The sequence below is a fragment of the Myodes glareolus genome, chromosome 13 (assembly GCF_982192425.1).
Source record: "Myodes glareolus chromosome 13, mMyoGla1.1, whole genome shotgun sequence".
NCBI classification, from domain to species: domain Eukaryota; kingdom Metazoa; phylum Chordata; class Mammalia; order Rodentia; family Cricetidae; genus Myodes; species Myodes glareolus.
This window is the reverse complement of record NC_142038.1, coordinates 30871970-30890486: the sequence shown is the minus strand read 5'-3', so window position 1 is coordinate 30890486 and position 18517 is coordinate 30871970. Positions and strand designations below refer to the sequence as shown.

General features: G+C 43.9%; 1 protein-coding gene across 3 annotated transcripts in view; it reads left to right on the top strand.

Annotated features, from left to right (window-relative positions):
* Megf10 (multiple EGF like domains 10) overlaps positions 1-18517 on the top strand; it is a 158811-nt gene that overhangs the window by 93128 nt on the left and 47166 nt on the right. For all 3 annotated transcript variants that reach the window (XM_085699845.2, XM_048419611.3, XM_085699844.2), the window contains exons 6-8: positions 8702-8948; positions 10883-11003; positions 14491-14627. In XM_085699845.2, the coding sequence (XP_085555971.2) occupies positions 8702-8948; positions 10883-11003; positions 14491-14627 (505 nt within the window). The remainder of the gene's footprint in view (positions 1-8701; positions 8949-10882; positions 11004-14490; positions 14628-18517) is intronic.

Here is an 18517-nt window from a genome sequence, read left to right as displayed (position 1 = left end):
TTACAGTACTAGGTATGAGTTTTCTCTTGTGGAGTGGTAGACCCAGTTTTTAATTACCATTTACAAATAACCTATAAGGCAGTACTTGCTTTTCCTTATAGGCCTGAATAGATTTCAGGCTTGCTTTTAGAGTTGCTGGATAATTTATGTTTGAAATTTACATTGTGAGAGTCAAGTTGACCTTTAGGGTGTGCACACCCTGAACACACAGCACAATACAGACCAGGGCAGGGGCATGCTATTCTAGCTTCATAGACAGCAGAGATGCTTCCCTAGGGCACTCACATCCCCGGGACCAGGTATTCCAATGTGTGGGATCAGAGAGCTGCTACTCGAATCTGGGCCGTGTCACATGTCACAGAAAGTGCCCTGTGTGTCATGTGTTCTGCCATCTCCATTCTGAGAAAAGAAAAGGAAACGTAACAAAATCTGAAGACTGGCCGAGGTCCTGGAGCTGTAAGTAGATGTGGTCTACCGAGGGCCCCAGGCATATTAATATAAAATGCTTATAACCACTCCATGTGCCAACCGGTGATCAAAAACTTCTGCAGCAAGACAAACTTGATGGTAAATATCACCTCAAGACAAAATGATTTCATCCTGTCCTCCCCGCCTCCAGGAGAAATAGTCCTGATATCAGACAATGCATTAATGTCCATATTCCTCCTGCAGAGAGCCTCCCGGTTTGGCATTTTCATTTGCCCCCTAATTGTATTCTTTCATTGATTTTTTTTATCTACATGAAGACAAGAGATGCTGAACAGCATCTCCATTTTCTCAAAGACTTTTCTAAAGTCGGCCTCATTTTTAATACATGAGAGGCTGTGTGCATGGTGGGTAGTTTCTATAATTGCCAATCTGATGAACCTGCTGCTGTAGGCCTGCAGTCGGAGAACTGTCATTCTAGACAAAATCCAGTATTACTTCTCAGGTAGGGAGCTGTGAGACCTTTGTCCTGAGATGCTGCTTTCACAGCGGGTGCCCTCTGCTTGTGTGTCCGTGTGATGGAAGACCGCCGCGTTCGAAGCACTGGCTTGAGTTGAGCCCTTGCTTGCAGTTCAGTGCTAAATGACTTGGGGCAAACTTCTGTCTGAGTCCATGTTGCAGAAATGGGATAATTCTACCGATCTAATTGAGTTACCATTGGGTTTAAATAAAATGTCTCCATTGTGTCCCTCATAATGCCTGGCACCTGTGAAGAACTTAGAAATGCCCCCCTCTTCCCAACACGATCTCTATCCCCTGTGCATGAAAGCTGGGCCGGCAGTTTGAGATAGCTTAGGGGAGAATAATACACCTAGAAGATTTTGATGGTTTAATGGGTGGCTCAGCTTGGAAGTTGTAGCTCTTTACATTCACATTCATGTTCATTCGTTTCCCATCTAGTGTTTGAGGGTGGTCCATATGTTAGCTGCCACGCCGACCTAGTTTTCAGGTTTGTGTGCTTCTAAATATAAACACCAAAGTGTTTTCTTTTTGTTTTTAAATTTTCCTTTGTTTTACAAATACTAACTAGTATTCATTAGTTAGTGTCCAGAAGAATGGCTTTCCCCCGACATTTTCCTGCACATATAATTCTGCTTTGCTTGTATTTTGTGCCCCCAGTATCATCTGCCATAGTTGACTTCCTTGCTCTCTGAGAACAGTGGCCTCTTTATTTCCGTGGCACACATGTCAATGTTCTTTCACAGTGAGTTTCCAGTTTCTTACTTGTGTGATATGATTATCACCGTACAGGGGATCCTCAAATTGATGATCTCCTGCATTTTATTGCCTTTGAGAAATGTTCTACACGCTCACTGTTTCGGCCATTGCCTAACCTCACTGTTCCTAAACACTAAGTTGTTGATTAATCCCCCCAAAATATCTTAAATAGTGGCTATCAGTGATCTACCCTACTGCAATGGATCATATTAGATAAAACATAATTGTAGGGTATTCTATGCACCTAAAAACACCATTTTAACCTCACAGGCAAAATAGCCCCAATGAAAGGTGCCTGTAGCCAGTGTACCAAAATCCCAGTCAGGGTTTGAAACTGATGTCACATTTTACCGTTGTGGGGCTTTTCGACATTTTATTGGACTGCACTAATCCTGGGTGTGTGAAATGCAGGAAGGACACTAAGCTTACTGGGATGGTAAAGTGTGCAACAGATAAAATACCCCTTAAGACATGGTGGATTGTTGCTCGCTTTTCTCTTAGTGCCTAGAAGATGTGTATTAGAAAATGTGAGTAACCCAGCAACATCTGAATACAGGAAAAACCATGCATTAGCTAAGGCCCTACGAGTGTCCACTGGGGACCACTAGGTTCTCTGGGTCTCCTGCTCTGCTCTCCCCTCCATCTCCCAGAAAGTGCATCCAGCCAAATGCTCCCACTGATATTTTGCATTTTAAACTCAAATTAATGGCAGTTTCATCTAGTTCACTGCTAAAATTGGATCACATGATTTATATTGTTTTTAATCTACTTTTTATAATTATGATATTGCCAAGATTCTAGTTCATTAGCTATTCTCTATATAATTTTTAATTGTGCACAGTGTTCTGAAGTATAATTATAGCTGGGGTTTTTTTTTTCTTCACTAGTCTCCTGTTCCTGGATAATTAGATTATTTCTATTTTTTTCTTATAGAAAATACTGAGATAAACATCATTATAATGTGGGGAGAGTAAAACGTTATGATTTAGGGCGCAGGTTCTGGAGATGAACGCTGTGCGCTGGATGCCTCACGGCCTGTAACCCCAAACAACTTGTAACCCCGGTTCTCAACTTGAACACCTATGAAACAGCAGCAAGAGTGATGCTTGCTTCTCAGGGTCTCTTAGCTAATCCATTTCAGGACTGTAGAGCCCGTGGACACACAAGTGGATTTTTGTTTAGGCCTTCCCTAAACTGTGTGATCAAACATGGTGCTTGAACTGAAGATAACCAGTCAAATTCTGCATCCGTGTAAAGGAACATCTGTGTTTCTGGTCTAGACAATGCCAGCTTCTTCTAGATGTGGTAGGGATCAGAGAAGAAGAAACGGCCTATTAGGCTGTGAGCTGCATAACTCCCTGGGACCCATGTAAGGGTAAACATGCTGGCAGAGGGTAATAGCGTTCCAAGGGAATCCCAATCGTGTGTAGGCTAGGGCTTCTGAGCTCTCTTCGTTCTCCCCGATCGCCTTCAGACTTCTGGGTGTAGGCTTTGCCCTCATCCACAGCACATGTTGATCCAGTGCCCCCCACACTGCGGGGTCTGTGTATCAGTGGCTTCGTAGGAAAATGCAGCCCAAAGCAGGGAGACTGTCACTTCAAAGCATGCCACAGTGCTTAGACAGAGCCAGGAAATTAACCATGTCAGCATGATAATATTTCTTTGAAAGTCTGCAACTTCTTTTTTTCCCCCCTGTGGTAATATTATCAATTTCTATTATAAATTCATTTCTATCATAAGGGAAGTCTTAAGGTTTTCCTTCCTTTTTTTCCTCTTTTCTCCTTTTGGTCAAATCCTAAGAAATGAGAGTTGGTTTCTTTCTGCCTTCTTTTCTGGGGGAATGTTGAATGGGATGTGGGGAGGCTCATGGAGAGGAGAGATGGGTCCTGTTTCCTCAGCATCTCTTTGTCATTTTGCCACCATTGTGCGTTTATAAAATACATTCTGTGATGTGCATATGCTGATCCCCACTCTTACCACAGCGTCCCAGTGGGAGAAAGGCCCTATGATAATTTAACACAGGCTTTAAAGGTGTTTTTAAATATAACCTTGGTATCTTTATCAAGGTAATATTGTAAGCTAAAATTGTCTTTTGTGTCTGCAAGTTTGCGTCCCTTTGAACATGGGAGGGGGCAGGTATTTGGCCCAGTTAGCGGAGGCTCCTACAATGTGGGAAGTTAGAGAAACTTTGGAGAGGGTGTAACAAGGAAAAAAAATAACAAGTTCTACAGAATTGCTATGAGTTTTTGAACTACAGCCCGTAGTTCTCTGAATACCCGAGTCAAGGGCAGGAGAGATGTCTCAGTTAGGAAAGTGTTTGCTGTGTTAGTGTGGGGACCCGAGTTCAGATCCCCATGTTAGAAGTCAGATATGGCAGCAAATGCCGTATTCCTAAGGCTGAGGTCCTAAGAGAGAAGGAATCTGGGGGCTCGCTGGTGAGTCACTCTAGTCAATCTCCGGGAGATCCTGTCTCAGAAACTAAGGTTGCACAATAGAGAATAACCCCAGTGCACAAACATGTGTGCCCTACTCCACAGAAACCCAGAACAGGGTCAAGGGTACCTTCTTGAGTCAGGAATAAGATCATTTGTAACAGAATAGGGATCCGATCGTCCTGGGATTAAGGCAGAGGAAATGGATTAGAGAAAGGGATGTGGATTTGTCTTGGGTAGAATGATGGCTTCTCCCACTAGTGATGATGGATGAGATAAGGAATGAGTTACACAGAACTACGTGCTTTACTTTGTATGCCTTTAAAAACGAGATACTGATACTCATGTCTCCGCTGGAGATAACTAAGATGGTAAGGCATGTGTGTACAGTTTTAGGATGGTATGGTTTTCTTTTAAGACTGAACGTTGCAATTTTTAAAATTCAGGGTCCTATACTACAGGCAGCAGAAGAAAGGACTGATATGAATAATAATTAGATCTCATTTTAGAGTTACCACCTAATCTTATTTCGTGAAAGAAGATTGTGAGCTCGTAGGTAATTGCTTCCCTCATCTGCTTTAAGTTCAATAATTCTCGCTCATTGTTTTTAATTCTGTTAAAGAGTGTTTATTAAAATACTAATGAGACTAAAGCCGTGCTGATTAAAAATGGCATTATTCGTTTAAACCTTTTGATATTATGAAATCCATGGTAGATTATGCCATAGGAAGATGGAGCCTACACTTCTGGTGCCATATGCTTAGAATATTGCTTTCTTCACAGTATTAGTTCAGGTATTATGTATAAAAACATATGTGTGTGTGTGTGTGTGTGTGTGTGTAAAAACATGTATAATTTTTATACATAAAGGCAATTTGCCCTAAGAGATCTCGATGGGGTGTACACCCCTGGTGATGGCTGTGGTATCTAATAAACAAATTAACATGGATGTGTACCAAGCAAGGTGTATTTGTGTCCCCCATTGTAACATGTGGGGCCGGCTTGTTGGGGTTTCTGTCCAGCCCAGTACCCCATATGTAGTATGAGGGCCGGCTTGTTGGGGTTTCCGTCCCTCCCAGTACCCCAACAGCCAGCAAGCAACAAAGAAAATCACACACAGAGATCTCTATAAGTTATAAAACTGATTGGCTCATTAGGTCAGGCTTCTTGTTAACTCTTATGACTTATCTTAACCCATTATTCTGATCTATGTTAGCCACACGGGCTCAGTACCTTTTTCAGCTGTCAGCTTACATGTTGCCTCTTCGGTGGTCTGCGCAGGAATGCCTGAGAGAGAGCTTCTGCTTCCAGAATACTCCCAGTCTCTTTGCTCCACCCCTACTTCCTGTCTGGCTTTCCCGCCTATACTGCCTGCCTGGCCAATCAGCGTTTTATTAAAATATGATTGACAGAATACAGATAATTCTCCCGCACCATTTCCCTCTTTTTTTTTTTTTAAAACAAAGGAAAATACCCATAATCCATTTGTTGGGAATGTGGGCGTAGTATTTCAGGCTACTTCCTGCTGGTTGGGGGCGCTGATAGTCTTAAGGGGACCTAAAGAAAATTTAGAGTTATAATCAAGTCATGACTGGAGTATCCTGTGAGTCTCGATCATCTCAGGCAGCAGTCTTGGATCAGTTCTGGATGTAGACCTCTGTCATCTGGGCCATCTGTTCCTATCGGAGATTTTTCAGGTGGCCTCCCTTGGTCAAAGGTGATTATTCTTAACTCTGAATAAATCCAGAGTCTCTCGTTTTCTGTGGAAACAAAAGCAAAATCTCTTCTCCAAAGTAACATACCTTTTGACTTCAGTTTTGAAGCCAAGGTATTTTCAAAATTCCTATCTTGAGTTAGTTCAGCAGCATTTATAAACAAAAGTCTTTTAGCAGTTGTTGCTCCTTCCTCAGCAATCAAACAATTTAAAGAGAGCATAATAGCATACAGTATGAAGATTCTCTGTGCATTTTCCATCTTTATGTGGCTTTATTTTAACCTCTATTTCTTTTATTTTTACTTTTACTTTTTGAGACAGGATCTTTGTATATCTTTGTCCTGGAATAACACTGTAGACCAGGCTGTCTTTGAACTCACAGAGATCCTCCTGTCTCTGCCTCCCCAGTGCTGGGATTAAAGGTGTATGCTACCACACCTTGAACTCAGAGATCTGTCTCTGCCTCCCAGGCATTGGGATTAAAGGCGTGTACTACCACACCTTGAGGTCACAGAGGTCAATCAACCTCTACCCCTTGAAGTCACAGAGGTCAATATGCCTCTGCCTCCCAGGCATTGGGATTAAAGGTGTGTACCACCACACCCAACTACTCTCTTTCTTTCATTTTAACTTTAAGAACTTTAACTTTTAGCCTGCATATACACACTGTAAACCATTTAGAGGTTTTCTTCCTCTTTGAATCTCTCTTTACTGTATATTTTTCTTTTTCTGACCACATGAGCCATTAATTTACTAAGCAATATGGAGAGCCATGGCTTTGACGGCTAGATCCAGCTCATTCCTTAGCTTTTCAGCCTCAAGGCTGAGGTACCAGCCAGAGCTGTGTTCACTGCCACAACTCTATGGCGTTTCAAGGTCCTTGCCAGCAAGCAAGCTGCAGCATTCTACTCACAGACCACACTCAGTCGGACTGCCTGCCTGAAAGAGTCAGAGTTTGCTCTGGCAGGACAGCCCAGAAAGTCGGCATTTTAAAACAGCGCAGCTTTTTTCCTGCTACGGCTGAAAACCGAAAAGCATACGTTCAGCTTTTGATAAACACCATTTAAGTGTTTCGTGGCAGGACCTCTTAATGAGCTGCAAGGTTTTGCAGCTAAAGCTGAGTCAGGAAGCCTCTCTTATATGAGAGCCTTGCTTGCCTCTAGCAAGCAAAGTAGACCCGAGAAATTGCTGCTACCAACAAAACATGCTTTACTCTATTCTATCCCAAGCTTTCTCAAGCTTTCTGTGGATTCAGTTATCCACGTTGGGCGCCATATGTAACATGAGGGCTGGCTTGTTGGGGTTTCTGTCCCGCCCAGTACCCCAACAAGCCAGCAAGTCCCAAGGAAAATCACACGGAGTCTACATTAGGTTATAAACTGATTGGCTCATTAGGTCAGGCTACTTATTAGCTCTTATAACTTATATTAACCCATTATTCTCATCTATGTTAGCCACACGGGCTCAGTACCTTTTTCAGCTGTCAGCTTACATGTTGCCTCTTCGGTGGTCTGCGCAGGAATGCCTGAGAGAGAGCTTCTGCTTCCAGAATACTCCCAGTCTCTTTGCTCCACCCCTACTTCCTGTCTGGCTTTCCCGCTTATACTGCCTGCCTGGCCAATCAGCGTTTTATTAAAATATGATTGACAGAATACAGATAATTCTCCCGCACCACCCCATAGGTTTCAGGATGATTGGGGTTGGGAGTGTTTCCTTCCACTGATACCCCTCCCTCACTGACCCCTAACAGCCGTTCTTCTTATTCAGGGTCACACTTGGAATACATCTTTCAATTTCTATTTTTTTCTTTCTGCTTTGTATGGTTTCTTGTCTCGGTTATCTTTTTGTTATTTGTCTCTTTTCAGTCATAGGTTGAATGTACTTCTCAAGTAGGCCACTATTTTTATCCTGCTTTTTCTTTGGGAGGTCCTTGGGCTCACCCACTGACATACATTTTGACCGGTGTCTCGCAAACCCAGCCTGCCAAAGGGCCAGTCAGATCTTTCACACCCCAGTTTCTGATGTACCCCCCCCCCATTCATTGTCACTGGCTGGGTTCCAGTGCCTCCTACCCATCTGAGCAGTCTCTGGCTCTTCACCCTCTGTTCCTTTGCTTTTCCTTGTCAGCCCCTTACCACCTTTTTCTCACACCAAGGATGACTCCATCTTTCCCTGCTTAAAATCCTTCAACTGCAGTTCCTCATACAAAAGATGTTGCCCAGGTTTTAGCAGGCATAAAACCTCTGTACAAACTGCTCATTTCCGGTTTCCCTCCCAGCCTCTGCCTGCTCCTCCCTTCACAACTTTCACTAGCCCATTCATTACCGTGACCACATCAAACCCTATATTCTGGGTTTAGGGAACAGGAAGAGCAAAGCCCGGAGCTGGGAAATAATGCGGTGATGCTTAAGCAGTGGAGTGATACCACGAATGGTGCCTGGTTGGTACCGGAGACCCTGAGCAGCAGCTTGTGCCATGCAGCTGTTGGTGCGGGAGCCTGGATGCTCGGCGTAAGAATGGCGATCCAGAGATGTAGTGGCGTTGGCAGGATGGTTTGGGAAGCTCTGAGTTCAGTCCCCAGCATGGCATAAATCTAGTTGTGGTGGCTCACACCTGAAATCTCAGCACTCAGGAAGTAGAGTCCGGCGTTCAAGGACATCCTTTACTATGTCTCTAGTTTGAGACCACTTCAGGATTCAAGAAACCTTATCTAAAAGAAACAAAGCAAAACAACAACAAAAAAGATTGGTGATATCCTGATGAAGGCTTACCTTTCTCACCTAACAGCGACGTGAAGAAATGCCCAGACCCGCCCTCACACCCTGATGCCCTCCTCTCTTCCTCCTCCTAGCTTGCGACGGTGATCACTGGGGGCCGCACTGCAGTAGCCGGTGCCAGTGCAAGAATGGAGCGTTGTGCAACCCCATCACCGGGGCTTGCCACTGCGCTGCAGGCTACCGGGGATGGCGCTGCGAGGACCGGTGTGAACAGGGTACCTACGGTAATGACTGTCACCAGAGATGTCAGTGCCAGAACGGAGCGACCTGCGACCACATCACCGGGGAATGCCGTTGTTCACCGGGATACACTGGGGCCTTGTAAGTTGATGAGCCGTGGCGCCGCACCACAGATTCTGTGTGCCTCGATTTCTACTACTCTCTCAGTAGCCACTGCGGGGTCTAGGGTCCAGGTACCACTGTGATGGCCGCTAGGGCCTGCTGCTGCTTGACTTTCCAATGCTGGAGCTCAGCCAACATATCGTATAAGGGCATATATGTTATAAGTCAATATATAACATCCAGGCTCACTGGATGGTGGGTGAATGAGTATGTTTGGGGGTTGTCACAGCAGGTGTGAATTTCTGTTACAAATTTCCCACAGTTCCATTCACCTTCTAGGAATAGTTGATAGTGGTCCGGGTGGTTCTGCTCTTGTGACAATTAATTGGATATATCCTGGTGGATCTAAAGCCTACGAACGAGATTGAAATGCTTGCATACAATGGCAGACAATAATGTGAACAATCCTGAGTCATTCGGTGCTCATGGTTGCATCTGTTTCTTTACGAAATAAAAGTACACATAGCTCATTTATTAAAAGGCATTGCGCACAAAGAGTTGATTTTTTTTTTCTGGAGAACCCTGAAATAAATCCTCAATCTCCACGTATTTATTTTGGGAAGGGCCGTCTTTGATTTGCTTCTGTTAACAGAATAAAAGGCAGAATTTGAAGAGGGGGGGAGGGAGAGAGAGGGGGAAGAGAGAGAGGGAGGAAGAGAGGGAAGGAGAGAGGGAAGGAGAGAGGGAGGGAGGGAAATATTGTCCTCTTACTGGGAAAATTATGCTCGTAAATCACAGAACTAATAGTTGGGAAAATGTAGCTGATTAGGTAAATATGTCCTGCTGACAGTGCTAATGTCTGTAGAGCTAAAGAAAAAACCGCACTAGCCTAGAAAGCTCTGGTTTTCAGAATAAATGGTTGTTTCAAACTGCTTAATTGTTAATATCACTTTTATGGGTTTTCATCAAGGCCAGCATTAAATAGGGCTGTGGGAAACTTGGAGGCATTTCCTCAGAGCAAAAATACGGGTGCTTTAGTGGGGAAGGTCGAAGGACGGCAGGGGGAAAGGAGGAGACGGGTGCTGCAAACTGACTAAACTGTGACTAAGCACACGGAGGGAACACGTGAGCATCTAGATCTGCTTTCATGTTAGGACAAACCTCCAAAGAAATGCAGATTTCACTCCAGCGCAAGAGCTTAGGAAGACAGCTTAGGAAGACCACAGTCACCAGTGTGTGGTCACTTTTCTTCCTGGAGCTCTCGAATGGGAGAGATTTTCCCCCAACCAGAGCCAGGTGGATTGCTTGCTGGGACTTCATGCTGTACAAGCCCAAGGATCTGAGTTCAAATCCCTCCCACCTGCATAAGGAGCCGGGTGCGGTCTTCAGGGCCTGTAAGCCTAGTGCTGGGAATCAAGGGAGAGAAGAGACAGGGGATCCCTGGGACTTGCTGGACACCAGCTGAGCCATAGTCAGTGAGCTCCAAGTTCATTGAGAGACCCTATCTAAGGAAATAACTGGAGACTGGAGAGTGTATGCTGCATCCTCCTCTGAGCCCTACATACATGCACATGGGCAAATACACCTGTGCACAGATGTGCGCACATACAGAGACACACACAGACACACATAGAGAATGAGAGAGCACACACACAGATTCACATACTTGAAAGAGAGAGGAGCGGAGAGGAGAAGAGAGGAGAGGAGAGAAAGACACAGAGAGAGAGAGAGAGAGAGAGAGAGAGAGAGAGAGAGAGAGCTCAAACCCAAAGAAGGACCCAAAGAAGGATCTAATGGCCCATCAAGATGCTTCCAGCCAATGTGATTAATGTTCTGAATGCAAATTATGTTAATAATTATCAAATGAAGACAGGCTGTATATTTTAGGGTTCTGGATGATGTGTCTGTGAATCTGAGGATCATGTGCTTGGATAATAAATAGCAGTATCTTATGTTTCACTTAAATCCCTCAGTTGTGAAGATCTTTGTCCCCCTGGCAAACATGGGCCACAGTGTGAGCAGCGATGTCCCTGCCAGAATGGAGGTGTCTGCCATCATGTAACTGGAGAGTGCTCTTGCCCTTCTGGCTGGATGGTGAGTGTCCCTTCCACCCCCAATAATCACACAGTCCAGGATGCACAGGAGAATGTCCTCTGGAGACTTTAGCACAAAAGACAGTAGCCACGGTGGCTGTAATTCCCACACTGAAATAAGTAGCCACTTGGAAACAAATCCTTCAGATCAGAGAAGCCAGAGGTAACTTCACCCACACTTGTCCACAAAGTGTGTTAAGAACTCCGGTGGAAATAAGAAGGACCATGGGCTCTGCATTCCCCCCAGGAGAAAAAGAAACAGATAATCTGATCTCACACTAACCATAGCAACTAGTAAATGCTGAAATTATTCAATAACTGCCTCCACAATTGCATCCATGGATTGCTACTGTCTATGACAGCCTCCTTCTTAGCAGGGGAAATGTCACATGAAGGTACTAGGCTGTTAGAAAAGTCTGAAGAAACACTGAAGGAAATCAAGAATTGTAGAACCTGATGAGAATGTGAGAACAAGCCAGGCTTACAAAGTTCCCATACTTTGACCAGAACGCTTTTGCTTTATGTAGTAATTCTACACGCTTATTGCTCTGTAGGATGCAGTGTCAAAGCATCACTAATTACACAGGTGAAACCAGGAAAGAGTGTTAGTTCTTGTTTCTCTGCGCTGGTTTATACCTGTGTGCTCGAAGAAAGCAGTTTACAAGAGCAGTTTACACTACCATTACCTTGTCTGTCCAGGACCTCTTCTTGCACAGTTTCTTTGTCGGTGGTGACTTCTGTATTGTCAGAGCCAATAACACCCTTCTGTTCTTATTCTGATTTGTTTCTCCAAAGCTTTGACTCACCTGACTGCCCACCTCTCTGCCTTGACCTTCTTGGTCCTCCACTTCTTCAATGGCCATCTCTCCCACTTGTCTTACTAAAGGACTCTTCCTGATCCTCTTCGGTTATTGCAGCATTTCTCGGGTTTCGGTCTTATTCCCCTCTCCTCTCACATAAACACTCTCTGGGAACTTCATTCAGACATCTTAGCAGTCACCTGCTGCCTTCCCACGACCTTTATCTTACCTTCCCTGAGTCCTAATGTGGCACAACTACCTGTTAGTTCTCCAACCTTGAGAACCTGTGGTCACAATGTCACCGACTTTGTGGGGGTAGAATCACTCTTGAGTGTCGGCAAGGAACATAGGCATAGCCCTTATGACGGACATAAGGGAGGGCTTTTAATCTAGAGCCCTGGGGAAAGCATATAATGAATTGATCAGGCGAAGGTCAGAAACTGGCCAAAGCCTGATTCTTAAAGCAAAGTGTGGGGGCTAGGTAAGGAATAGAGTTGGGGTGCAGTCTTTTGTTGAGGGCCTGAGGATGGAAGGATCACAGGGGTAGTTCCAACATGCCCAGCAAAACAAATGTTAGGAAACTAACCTACCATCTGCTCCTCAGCCCCTTGGATCTGAGTGCAAGCCAACATCTCTTAGAAGCCCGGGTAGAAATGTCAGATTATCTTTGGCTCCTTTTATTATCTCAGCCCCTGTATCAGCCTTCTGCCAACACCGGCCCTTGCTTTGTGGTGAGGGAAGAGTCTTGTTGAAGTGACAGGGTTCAGGGAGCCCCAAGATCTCTGAGTGAAGAACTGCAGGCGTTTCACTTTGAGGTCGCCTCATCTTGAGGTTGAAACATTCCCTCGTCACCTGGAGGTCACAATGTGGGAAGGTGGAAGTCACAGCCTGGGACTATGAGTTCAGGAGGTAGACAGATGGATCCACTCTGTGGGTCCCCTGGAACCTGCCCTCAACCACTTCCTCTAGGCCACAACAGATGTTTCTTAATAGAAGCTTCCAGACATTTTCCTCTGTGGGTAACTGAATTCCCAACTTAAATTTCTCCATTGCAGCATCTTATTTGTATTGTTATTTTAGACGTTTCCAAAGGTGAACTGGCATTCTTGTCACACACACACACACACACACACACACACACAATCTCAGCCAACCGTCTTTCCACTGCTTGCTTACACTAGACTTTATTCATAGTCAATATCTTAAGAGCATTCCTGGAAATTATGAGGGACCATGATAGGTCATTAGAATTAGACCATGAGAAAGTGAGAACCTTGGTCAACTGTTAGCTGGCCCTCAGTCCATCATTCCTTCAGTAATGCCATTATATTCCACTAAGTGCAATAGGATATCCTAACACGGAGTGATTAAAGCTATTTCTGTATCTGCTCTCCTCATCACCCATGAACAAGACAGGCAAATGCCGCTTATCACTGAATCTCAGTGCTTAGCACAATGCCTGGCATGCGGATGATTCTCATTTAAGCACCAATCTGAATCATCTCTCAAAGGCTTTTATGGCTCCAAGAGCCTGTGGAAGAATCTTTCCTGTTGGTGGATGGTTTGAAACCACCAGAGGAGACTTAATTAGCTCACCAACTGCCTTTGTGGGTAGCCAGTAGTTAGGGAAAATGTATTTCTTACGCCATCCAGAATAAACATTTAGAAGACCATCTGGTTTCTAGCTAGGCTCCAATTTCAGAGTACTCACAGTCTGTCTCTTTAGCGAGAGAGAGGGGACAGTGAAAAACATTAGGGGAATCCCGTTATGTGGGGAATGCTGTTTGCACTAATTATGACTCCAATAAATATTTTAATGATTATAACTCCAATAAATCAGAGACTGTAAGCCCAAGTTACATAGCTAAGTGAAGCAGAAAACTGTGGGGTGTTCACTAATATACTGAGATCTTGGAACCATGTCTTAACTTTCATCCACACAGGATTAGAATATACATGCCTGCGCTTGCTAAGGACAGCTCCTATGGTGAGGAGAAATGTCCTAGTGACTTGTTGGGTTCTCTTCAGGGACTGAGTCTGCCTCAGAAATGTTTATTGAACCTTCTTGAAAATGTGTCTTTTCTTCTGGAAGAAAGGTTAATTCCTGTAGAAGTCTTTCTTAGGCCATGCTATTGCTAACTCAAATACACACAGTTTCAACCTAATGCCCTGTTGCATCTTTTGGTTATTTATTTATTTATTTCATTTATTTTGCATACTAACCTCAGTTTCCACTCCCTCCTCTGCTACATCTCACGAAAAGAAGCTAGAGATAGTGGGTAGCCTGTGGGTTTTCTGTGGGAATCAGATGTTGTGGATTCTCAGTGAGTATTGTTGATGTACAGTGTGTGTAAGGCACAGGGAAGAACACCTAGGAGCATTTACATAATAATTTTATGTAACTCTACATTAGGGTTCGGTTTTTATTATGAAAATTTCTTAGGACCCCTATTCTGCTGTCTCTGAGTGCATCTTGAGATTTGGACTTATCAGGTCAATAATTCAGTCTGAAATTCCTCATATTTTAAAGATTATTTATTTTGTGTTCTAAAATGCCCTTAATCTAATTTTCTCACAGCCCTGTTCCCCAAATCTCTCCCTCCCTTTCTGTTGTCCCTGTTTTCTTTCTCTGCCGTCCACGGTTTTGGCTGGTGGCCCATCTAATTTTCCAAGTCTCTTTGAATTCAGGGCACAGTGTGTGGTCAGCCCTGCCCTGAGGGTCGCTTTGGAAAGAATTGTTCCCAAGAATGCCAGTGCCACAACGGAGGAACGTGTGACGCTGCTACAGGCCAATGTCACTGCAGCCCAGGATACACCGGGGAACGGTAAGGACACTCTTGAGTTTCTGTGACTCTTTGTAATGAGTTAGAAGGACAGTTTGGAGAATCTAGGGAGCATGCTCAGTAAGATGCATATGTAACTACTATATAATATTCCAGAAGCATCCATAAAGTCTAAAGGTGTTCAAAGAACTCTATCCTCATTGAATGTATAGAAACCGAGTCACAAAATAGCCAATACTGAATTGTAGGAAATTAGAGAAAAACAGGAAGGAAGTTAGAAAAAAGACAATAGAATAAACGCTATTCAGAACCTGTAATGAATGTGTCGTTCTGAAATGCTGAGTACTTAGGTCTTCACATTTTCATTATTTTAGGTAGGTTTGAGGCATGGCAGAAAAATGAGAAAAGGGACAAGGCCATTGACAGATTGGTTTTCAAACGAGACATGTCCTTAGGAACTTAGATAAAGTACCGTCTCTTCAGAATGGCCTTAAGAATGCTTTTTATTTCCAAAACTTTGCTCTAATTTTATGACTTTTGATTAGATACTATACACTTCTCCACCTCCCCAGGAACTATCTGGATTTTCTTATTAAATGCATTTTCTAAATATTTTATAAATTAAAATAAATTCTCTTTCGGTCTCTAACTGGATGCTTTCTAGATAAAGGAAACTCACTTTCACATTTCTGCTTCTTTACTCTTTACCTTGCCAGTTTTGATATTAATTTATTTAAACAAGTCCTGGGATTGTTGAATTTCGCTATTATAGTATCCACTACTAAAGATGAGTCATCTTTAATGATTAACTTGTTTTCTTATTGGACCGATTGGAAGCTCTGAGTTAATTTGGACGAGCAGGAGGTCAATGCGGCAGGTCCAGGCTTAGTCTACTTTATTGAAAATGACTTCAAGTAATTTTTTGTCTACAATCTCTGGTTGCTACCTCATACAGTATCACCTCCTCGGTCCTTCATTTTGTGAAGGTCTTTTGTTAGAAGTGTCCACTTAATTTGATTCAAAGCCATTTTGTTGTTTACTTAGTATTTTGATGTAGGAACTACCGATATCTCAGTTATACCCTCTGCAATATAGAACTGGGCTACTCCTTGTGATTTTGTTTCCCACGGCCTAGTTCTCAGCTGTGGATAGATGAGGTCATTAGATGATTGATTAACGGGATCAGAGAAAGAGGAGAGGCACAAACCCAAGCAGGATCCTAAGTGATTATTTCTATAATGTTTTAAGCTCTAGAGATATTTCAGTGCAAAATTTCACTTAGAGGTTTAAGTTTAAAAGCAACAGAAAAACATCACACCTACCAGACCAGCGAGCTTCTGCTCAGCTGACTAGGAACACAGGGGAAGAGAAGAATACTTAATTTTCAAGTAAACTTTTGAAACTCAAAGGCAAGGGGGAAAACTGAAGCGGGGTGGGGCGATTGATCTTCTACCCACGCTTCTGTGAAGTCATCGGTGATAACGCGCGGTTACTGTTTCTCATTGCTATCCTAGTCTCTGTTTTAAGTCATTACCATACACAATCCATGGGATGACAAGAGGCACATTTTTCTCTATGAGAGTACACAGTGAGTGGCTGGCTGTGGAGCAGTTTGTGGCGGGAGGTGGGGAGGAGACCCGAGGGTGGGGATCGTAAGTGTCCCTTCACTTGTCTTGAGATGTCAGTGCGCCCGGAGCACTGTGATTAGCAGGGCCGCTCCACAGTGGTTACCACCACAGGCAGCTGCCAGCAAATATAGCCAGGATGTGGGGACGCCAGCCACCCCACCTCAGGGAGACAAACGGTGCACCCGGCAGCCTTGCAGGATGGCACCAAGGATGACAAAGAAGAGGCTTTGAGGTTTGTGGAAAGACCCAAAGGGAGCTGCGGTCAGAAGATGCGGTACAGGGAAGTAGGCAAGAAATGAAGAGAAGAGAGTTCTGGCATCCTCTCAGAGCTCTGCTTGAAGATGCCTTACAAGGTGCTAATGGTGTGTCGTGGACTTCCTCTGTGGCCCTTTGATGATAGGACACGGGCATGCCTGCAAAGCATGATTAGTGAGTGTTCGTGATTCAGTAATGGAATTCTTATTGTGAACCCCAAGACAGCCCTGCCAGACCTGTGCTCTGTACGACTCTGAAAGACCAGGGTAATAATGGCACAGAGTCGGGGGCTGCCGCTCAGCGTTGGAGGAGCACAACACTGGTCTTCAATGAAGGGGCATTCTCCCCTCTCTGTGACTGTGGAAAAATTGGCACCCTCAAAGTGCCTTTGGGTTTCCCCCAGGCCAGCAGCTTCAGATGCTACAGAGGCAGGCTGCTGACCCCTGGTGTCCAGGTCTGATGAAGAATGAGAGTCCTTCACAGCGAAGCACAATTTAGCTCAGCTCTTCTGGTCACTCTGGGAACTGACGTGCTCCAGAGGACAAGGAACTGCCAACCCCACTTACTTCCTCTTCTTTAAATTTACAGTCTAATGCAAAGTAGTGGTCAGAATGACATCAGTAAGGATGTGCCCCATTAATTAGTGTTTTATTGGTTTATATCTACTTAATAATTGTCCTTTCTCATAACTCTAGAACACTATTAGACATTTCTTTGTTTTTTTATTTTGTTTTTTTATTTATTTTTTTTTGTTGTTCTTTAAGACAGGATTTCTCTGTCTAACAGTCCTGGTTGTCCTGGAACTCACTTTGTAGAACAGGCTGGCATTGAGCTTACTGAGATTCACATGCCTCTGTCTCCCAAGTGCAGGGATTAAAGGCGTGCACCACCACTACCCAGTTCTCTGCTACCTTTCTTGAGAAAATGTATCACTGATTCCTGGTATAGCCTTGCTTGTTTCTTGTGGGACCACAAAAGCAACTCGAAGGGCATGAAAGGGAAATGGTCTTAAGCTAGAGACCAACTGGAAGGGCATTGCCACTCCATGATGTTTATTTATGGTAGAAAATGTTCTGTATACGGGCATTGAATTATCACACTCTACCTTATACACTTGCACACATTTAAAGCAGCGATGGAAAAAGAAAACCGTGGGCAACGTCTCTTCTAGAAAGCGGCCCCACTGTTTGGGCTTGGCAGGTAGAAATGCACACCTCTTACTGACAGGAAGGTGCAGCACTGACAGAAGCAGCAGCTCCCACAGTGACTGGCTTTACAGCAAATCCAAGTGTATGTGTTGTGAATTTACACTAGACACTGCTGGATGTCTAATTAGAGGCTAGAAAGGTAAATACAGGCCAGGACCAACTATTACACCTTTTGCTTTGCGAGAGAAAGAAAACACTGTGCCAAGACGCCATGAGGCCCCACACTCTGGTTCTCTGTGATGGTGACGACATAACTTTCTGAGACATCCGACTTCCAACGGCCTTTGCAGTGTATTGAAATAAACCACGTTAAAATTATGCAGATAACTCAAGGTCCAGCCTTTTCCTGGTTAATGTTTATGTATTTACTGTGTGTGCTGGGGGTGGGGCGGGGCGTGGAACCTGTGTGGGGGTCAGGGAGCAGCATGTGGAAAGCAGCTCATCTTTCAGTCACGTGGCTTCTGGGATCCAGCTCAGGCCGCTGGGTATCTTTATACCCTGAGTCATCCCACCAACCCAAAATTTAGCAATTGTTTTGTTTGTAAATTCACAGAAGAAGGTGAAGTGGTATTTTTCTTTTTTATGTTTCTTCCATTGGCATTGAATTGCAAGGACATCCCTTCAGACATATTGAGAAGATCTCTTGCCAACCGTTAGCAAAAGTTTAGATTAGGTTCAATCTCTGTACCTTATGAAGTCTTTCTTTAAAGTGTACACGTTAAAGGGAAAAAAAATCAGATGACTTGGTTTATTAAAGCACCTTGAAGGTTAAAAATATTGAGGACCTTTATAAAAAAATACTCTGGTCTAGAAATAGCTATATGCGTTCAAATGTAGCTGT